The sequence below is a fragment of the Myotis davidii genome, unplaced genomic scaffold (assembly GCF_000327345.1).
Source record: "Myotis davidii unplaced genomic scaffold, ASM32734v1 scaffold1, whole genome shotgun sequence".
Classification (NCBI taxonomy): domain Eukaryota; kingdom Metazoa; phylum Chordata; class Mammalia; order Chiroptera; family Vespertilionidae; genus Myotis; species Myotis davidii.
The window spans coordinates 7,117,881-7,125,987 of NW_006294681.1; the positions used below are offsets into that span (position 1 = coordinate 7,117,881).

Consider the following 8,107-nt stretch of genomic DNA (forward strand, 5'->3'; position numbering starts at 1 on the left):
TTGTCTACACTAAGACTTCAATACCTGATGTGTGTTTCACATGTACAGTACATCTCAGCTCAGACTAGCCACGTCTCAAGTACTCATCAGCCACAAGGGGCTGGGATATTTGATGGTGCAGTTCTATACGGTTTGACTTTTACAAAAGCAGAAGCATGTGTTAATTTTATATTAAAATTAAAAAAATTTTAAGCACATTATAATTTTAGTTATACTACTTTCTTCTCTTCATATTATTTTTTTTTTTACTTCCTAAAAGAGGGAAGAATGATGATGGCCTAGAAAGCATGAGCCTTGTCTACGGCAGTCATGATAAACGGGAGTTAAATCATGATGTGTTCTTACCTCTTTATTTTCAAGATGGCCAGTCAGGTCTTGCTTTAATATTCTGGTCTGTATTTTGTTTTCCTTTGATTTTGCTGGCCGCTGTACTCTTCCTGATGTTACTTTCATCTTAAAATCACCAGAAGTCAGTTTACGTTTAGGCAAATCTTCGATCACTTTCACTAAAGGAGGAGGTGGCTAAAGGGAGAAAAAAAAAATCTAGTAGCTCTCCTTAGAAAATACACCTGTTAATATATGATTTATAAAATTTGTTTTGATCAATTTAATAATGAGCCTTAATATATGTAATTATTTTTCAGACAAAAAGTGTAAATAAGATATCTAAGAATGTTTCCTTGTTGACTAACAAATCAAAGCAAATTTCTGCCAAATTCCTTTGAAGAATACACATGAAGACACACGATTAACAACAACACGTAGAATTTAATAATTCCATGAAAGCAGGCTGTAATCACAGACTACAATCCATGTTTTGCATTCCGTGATAAGGTTAGTAGCATGGTGATCATTTGCAGCAGGAAGGCAGTTAGACTTTGGCCTCTACAATGCTGAGAAAAGCCCCCCAATGTTCTTTGGGCGCGAGTGAATTTTCTCTGAGGGAAACTGAGGGGCAGTGGCAGGCAGTGAGGGCTCTGAGTTTTGGAATGTCTGCTTAAATAACTGTTATTCAAGAGCAGTTAATGAAGACCAATACAAGGGTGGCTAATATGGGTGGAGGACAGGCAACACATATATACATATTTCAAACTTAAGAAATTAATGACTTAGTATTGACTAGATTTAGGAAATAAAGAAATAGGAAGAGTCACAGTGCTCCAAGGTTTCTAGAAGGAAGAGTGAGACAGAAACAAAGAGACTGGAACCAAAGGCCTCCTTTGGGGAGCAGGTTATGTGGGGCACCTTGAATGGGGCAGGGACATCAGACTGATGCCCTTGAGAAAGGCAGACATTTAAGAATGGAGGATAAGCGAGAGATCAAGTCTGGAGATACAGTTTTGGGAATAAAAGAAAATATATCCTGAAAAATGGATACAGTCCAAGGACATTAGAAGTTTGTAGCATGAAGATTTTATTTTTGATGGTACATGTAAGTTTTTTTAAAAAATTGATGTTATTGCTCGGCCAGTGTAGCTCAGTGGTTGAGCATCAACCCAGGAGCCAAGAGGTAACTGGTTTCATTCACGGTCAGGGCACATGCCTGAGTTGCAAGCTCAATCCCTAGTAGGAGGCAGCCAACTGATGAAGTTTTTCTCTCATTGCTGTTTCTCTCTCTATCCCTCTCCCTTCCTCTCGCTCTAAAAATCAAGAAAAAAATCCTATTAAAAATATTGATATTATTTACTTGATAACATACCTTATTTATTTCTTGTGTTAAAGCTTGAACTGAATATATGTTCAGGCTTCCATTTTCCATAACACATGCAATGTACCGTCCATGTGGGCTAATTACCGATGAGCTGATTCCTTCGTCAAGGCTCCCGATTTCAAAGAGAAGTTTACAAGTCTGTATATTGATGAATCTCATAATACCATCTTGACTGAGCACTCCAAGAGCCTAACAGTAGAGAGAAACCAAGTCAAGTCAAAAGTCTGAAAGCCAAACTATACACACCCGTATGTACGTGTGCTACTTATATATGTATTTTTTTGAGACAAGGACAGTTGGAGACCATATTTGCAGGGGACTGTTATATATTTTCAAGTCCCCAAGTCTGGTTCAGGGAGATTTGCCTGTTCAGGTCCAGAGAAGCCTGGCTTTCCTCGGAACAAGCCAGAGCCCACCCTGGGGAACTTTATAGAAAGGTCACTTCCGAATCCTCCCTTCCCGCAGGCAGGCATGAGACCGCCGCTAATCCCTACCGAGGGAACACAGGAGATGAGAGAGTTCCTCACTTTGGTCTCCACACTGGCTGTGGGAAGTGAGGCGGTGAACCTGTGTATTCCTCACTGTCCCACAGTTTGATCAAAGCTCACATCCATCCTGCTGCTCCCGCACCTGTGACTCTCAGTGAGGCTCCCCAGGTCGACGTGCTTTCAGCTGCTATAACTAACCTTTGGGGGACGTAGAAAGTTTCTGAGTTGCAAGAATAGTGGAGAGGTAAGAGGAGAACTAGTCTTTTAAAGGTAAATAAAATTTTAACTCATATTTTGCAAAATTAAAAACATACTAGAAATGAGTAAGCAACTATGGAAGACCACAGTTTGGAGGTGGTTGGAAGCAGTTTGAAGGTGACAATCTAAAAAGCATGTCCTCTGTTGGTCAGGTTGTAGGAAACGCCCTCATTCGCAGCTGATGCAAACTCTCCAGAGGGCACCCATCACATTTACAGAACATACACCCGATACCACTATTTCAATTCTGGGATTTTGTCCTACAGACAGGCTGTGTGGATGTTGCGTGCAAAAAGGTATTCAGTGAAGTATTATTTGTCAAAGAAAAGAACTAAAAAAAAGGTGAAGTGCCCACTAATAAGACTGGTTAAAAATTGTGGAACACTATAAAATATGAAGTTCTGCAGTGATAAAGAATTATCTTCAAGATAAATTAAGTGAAGAAAAGCAAGGTGCACAGCTATAGAAAAAGTGGGGAAAACGAAAGACTCTAACAACAGTGGATATGGAGAGTCAATAACTGGGCAACTGGGAGAGAGGGAGGAGTAAGAGATTTCACTGTCTGCCTATATATATATATTTATGTTTACAACCACGTGACTGTATTGCCTATTAAAAAACTTAAGGGTGAAGCTGGATAGAGAGGGGAAGTGGGGAGAAAACAGGGGGCATCTGTAATACTGTCAACAATAACAAAAATTTTAAAAATTGAAGATAGATATAATAAACATACACACACAATACATATACATACACACACACATCATGGGCATATACAAAAATTTGTTAAAGTGTAAGACCCAAGATAATCAATTTAAAACAAAAAGAGTTAATAGAAGTTACAAAGTAGTGACAGGAATGTAAAGTACAGCATAGGAGGTATATAGTCAATAATATTATAATAGCCATCTATGGTGCCCGTTGAGTACTGGAAATATCAGGGGGAATGCTTTGTAAAGCATATGGTTGTCTAACCACTATGTAATATAACTGAAACTAATACAACATAATATTGAATGTAAACTGTAATTCAAAATTTTTAATAATTTTTTTTAAAGTTAGGGTCAGACTATACTCAACTAGTAAAAAGAAAAAAGATGTGTGTTGTGGGTGGGGTGGGAAAAGCACTCTGTATACTAAGGCAAGATGCAAAGAAACATGTTTCATAGGATTGAGGTGAGCAATTACGGTAGACAAAACACTGTTCAACAAAGTGAGAACATTGTAGCTCTAGCCTCATCTTTAATCATTACAATCAACAGGAGTGTTGATAGGTCATTTAAGTTTCTATGCTTTAGTGTCATAATCTGTAGGACGGTGAGAATACTTCCTTGCCCATGCTCAAAGAATTTAAGGCTCAAATAAAAAATAACACGTGAAAGCATCCTGTACACTATGAAGTAGGGCATGAAATTAAATTAAAATACACTGATCTTAGGAAAAAATAAATGAAAAGCTGCCCTTTAGAAAAAGAGTACATTGCCAGTAACATACAAAACCTAAGATTAAAAAAATTCTTTTTCAATTTTAGACTCTTCTCAACAATAGATTAGCAATTTCAAGTCCTTATAACAATCAGGGTACAAGTTAAATGAGAGTGCTATCACAGCTCAGAAACTGGTATGATCCTTCTCAACACGGAGAATGTCCTGCGTTATGTTACCAACCTGGTTAGAACCAGCATCGAAACTATCAGGAAGAAACTCTAGATGGCGAATGGCTCGAACTTTAGTAGGCATCTGGATAATTCTAAATAGCTGTTTCGCTTCTAAGCACCACAAATGAAGATGGTTTGATTTGCCTCCAGCGGCCAGCACTCGGCCATCTCTAGATAATAAAAAGGCGAGAAAGTAAGACGAGCTAAATTGTTCACAGCGGCACTGTCCCATATGACCCAAATGATGATGGAAAGGTTCTGTATCCATGCTGTCCAATATGTTCACTATGAGCCTCATGTGACTGAGAACTTACATGTGGCTAGTGCTTCTAAGGGAATTAATTCTTAATTTTATTAATTTACATGGTCCCATGCACCCAGTGACAACCATAGGGAAAACTCATGTTTACAGTATACATATTTTTTTTTTTTACCTATTGTGCTAAGAAACCAGCTTAACAAACATTTGTTTGATGACTTAATTGGGGGTTTTGGAGTAACATTTAGATTTTATCTCATTCTCTCAAAGTCAGTTACCACTTTCCCACTTTCTACATTTCACATACAGAATAGGTACAGCATTGCTATATGAAAAACCAAAAACCCCAAACGACTTCCTGCTCAAACAAAGCTATTTAATTTTATAAAGTACAAAAAGAATGAGCTGTATTGATTTGCAAGGTTGCTGCTCATTCATTCACTGGGCTTATAAAGTGTCCACTATCAGTCAGGTCTCATGCCAGATGCCAGGGACACAGAAGTGAACAGACATGTAAGACCCTAATCTTAGGGGATTTTCAATCTAGATCAGGGGTGGGGAACCTTTTTCTGCCAAGGGCCATTTGGATATTTATAACATCATTCAAGGGCCATACAAAATTATCAACTTAAAAATTAGCCTGCTATATTTGGTAAAACATTTAATTAACTCACCCTAATGCCTTGGCAGGGCCGGACCGAATGATTTCGAAGGCCTTATATGGCCCGCGGGCTGGACGTTCCCCACCCCTGGTCTAAAGGAAGGCAAGCAAACAAATAAATAAGCCTGATCTCAGCTGAGCAATTCTGTAAAGAACCGTGCAGAGCTGGGAAAGGAGGAGAGCTGTGCCTGACAATAGTTATTCAAAAGTGCCCTTATCCTTTAAAAATACACATTGAAATATTTATGGCTGAAATGATATGCTTGGGTTTTGCTTTAAGACAATGCAGTGGAGAAGCAGTAGGTGGAGTTATAGATAAAAAAAGGTGCCTATTAGCTGATGATGATTATAGCTAATGAAAGTATTGTAATTAGGACTCCATGTACTTTCATATTTTTATGTATATTGGAAATTTTCCACAATAAAGTAAAACAAGTTCTATAGACTATATCTAAGTTTGAAGTAAGATACTGAATGAAAATTTATAAAATTTTACTGAAAGTTAAATTTCTTAAAAATTCTCAGTGTCTTAAAATGCACATTACCTGGTCACAGCAAACACTTTGTATAGTATGCTAGAGCTTTCGGGTGGAGCTGGCAATTGATATTTGCAAAAAAGTGTATCACATTCCCAGGCGAAGATGGAATTATCTTTAAAGCAGCTGAGGATGGTATTACTTAATGGTAGAAAGAAAACCTAAAGATGGAGGAAAAAAGTCATTGTCATATAAGGATCATATAGCCCTCCTTAAATTTAAAGTTATACAATTAGCCAAACATTCTTTTTAAAAGTTATTTTTCTTGAACTAGAGAAAAATACATTCACAATATATGAAGGGATAATACTGATATTTCACATACCATTATAAACTAAAAAGAAAAGGTAAAATCCTTTAAATAAAAAATAGGTGACTATAATGACTAGGCAATTCATAAAATATTAAGTAACAATTTAAAAATATTTAACCTTAGTAAAGATTCAAATGAAAATAACAAGATAACATTTTATGTGAATCAAATTTACTTAAAAATAATACACACATATATGTATACACAACTATACATATACTCACATATGTATTATATTTACAAACTATATACTTATATAAGATCACTACATTAAATACTAACTACTGATAAATGTTAAAGGTAATAAATGGTGAAAGCATTGGAAAAGGGCATGGTCACACACTGCTGCTGGTAGTCAAAACTGGTTAAAAATACTGTACAGCAAATCGCAACAGCCTTAAAAATACATATCTCTTCTGAACTAGTCAATCTGCTTCTAAGAATTAATCCTTTGGGGTGGGGGGGATCAGCAAAGTGCTTTAAGATAAATGTTTGTTGAGCATTACTTATATGGCTATTGTAACGAATATAGTGTACTCTATAATGGATGCATTAAAAGATGGTTTCAAAACCAATGTCAAAAAATGTGACAATATATAAATAAATTCATACAATACGTAAAAAAAAGTGACAAGATTTTTATTATAACTAGCAACATTTTTCTAGAAAAGTAATAAATTTATTCCTACTGAGAGAAGCAAAAGCTTAAAAGTTAATGAGCATCAGCTGCTATTTTAAGGGAATAGCTGTGATAAATTATTGCCTACATGATTATTCATTACTAGATCTGTGATTTTAATTGCCAGAGTTTAATGATTATAAAATTGTTCCTAATGAATCATGCCACTATTTAGATAGTGTCAGCTCTTGACAAGCATAAAAACCAATCAGCTAAATAAAAACTATCAGCTTGCTAAAATTGAAGTTATATACTATAATAATAATTTTTTTAAATAAGAAAAAAAGCTCAGTAAGTAATAAGCTGTAGCCATAAGCAACATCTTCAATTCTATAGGCCACTTTGCTTTGCTTGTTGTTGAGTTACGAAAAACTGGTATGTGGGACAAATGCATCATTATTCTTAAATCACCTATAAATACTGTTGGCCAAGAACTAGCCTGAGAAACACAATAGACCAAGATGTTTCCCCTCACTGACCTTTTGTATACCCACTGACTGGAGAATATTCAGCTTTCTTTTTCTCTGAAAGGTATCCAAGTCCCAGAGCTGTGCTGTATCAGAAGAAGTAGTGATGGCGTACTTCCCTGATGCATGCACAGAGATTGAAAACACCGATGATTCATGACCTCTCATCCAGCTAACCAGCTCCTTGGTGACTGTGGTAAAAAGTAAAATGGTCATACAGGTAAAATACTATATATCATCCAAAAACTAATCCAACTGATGACTGGGTATTATGAGGCACCTCCATTAATCTCTACGAATATGGAAGCCTGTGTCTCGTTAATAAAACCCGCTATAGGACATGTTAGTAACATGTATATGTATCATGGAGGCATGGGGGTGAGGCCAAAAGGGTTTAGGAAAAGCCTTCAGTGTGCTAGGGAGCTCGGGCTTTCTCTTGTGAGGAATATTCTCATGATAGAGAGTGCTATACCTGAGCTGTGTTTTAGGAAGAGCATTTTGAGGCACCTAGTGGCTCTATTGGAAAGAGTAAGAGATTAGACAAAACGACTATTTTATTTGCTGCTGTAACCACCCAGGAAGGAGATACGGAGAGTCTACACTAAGAATGTGGTGATACAGAAAGGACAAATTCAAGAGCTATGAAGGAGAAAAATCAAAGGACTTTGTGATCAAATGGATGTCAAATGGATGAAAGAGGAGTTAAGACTCCAGTGGTCCTGGTTTAGTTATGTAAACAGATGGTGATACTTCTCACTAACGTGAGAAATACATAAGGAGGAACAGATTTAGCAGTGTGGGGAGAAGAGATAATGAATTTGATTTGCAAAATTGATTCTGAGGCACATGTGTGTGCACATGTGCATGCGTGTGTGACATACAAGCAGAGAAAACAGCCAAAAACTGTTCATGATAATTATCAGAGGGTAGTAAAATCATAAGTGATCTTTATTTACTCTTTACATTTTTGTGTCTCCAAGTTTTCTATGGTAAGCATCTTTTAATCAGCCTTTTTTCCCTCCAGAAAGATGGATATGAGGAAAATAGAAAGCAAAATGTAAGTCTGAGGGGGTAGTGG

The 8,107-nt window shown here is 36.7% G+C and overlaps 1 protein-coding gene across 1 annotated transcript in view; it reads right to left on the bottom strand.

Moving 5' to 3' along the window:
- The window catches only part of TBC1D31 (TBC1 domain family member 31), a 39,271-nt gene that overhangs the window by 20,118 nt on the left and 11,046 nt on the right, over positions 1-8,107 (bottom strand). The window contains exons 4-8 of the mRNA XM_006769123.2: positions 7,042-7,220; positions 5,580-5,731; positions 4,125-4,284; positions 1,700-1,900; positions 346-522 (exon numbers count right to left, since the gene is read on the bottom strand). Coding sequence (XP_006769186.1) covers positions 346-522; positions 1,700-1,900; positions 4,125-4,284; positions 5,580-5,731; positions 7,042-7,220 — 869 coding nt within the window. The remainder of the gene's footprint in view (positions 1-345; positions 523-1,699; positions 1,901-4,124; positions 4,285-5,579; positions 5,732-7,041; positions 7,221-8,107) is intronic.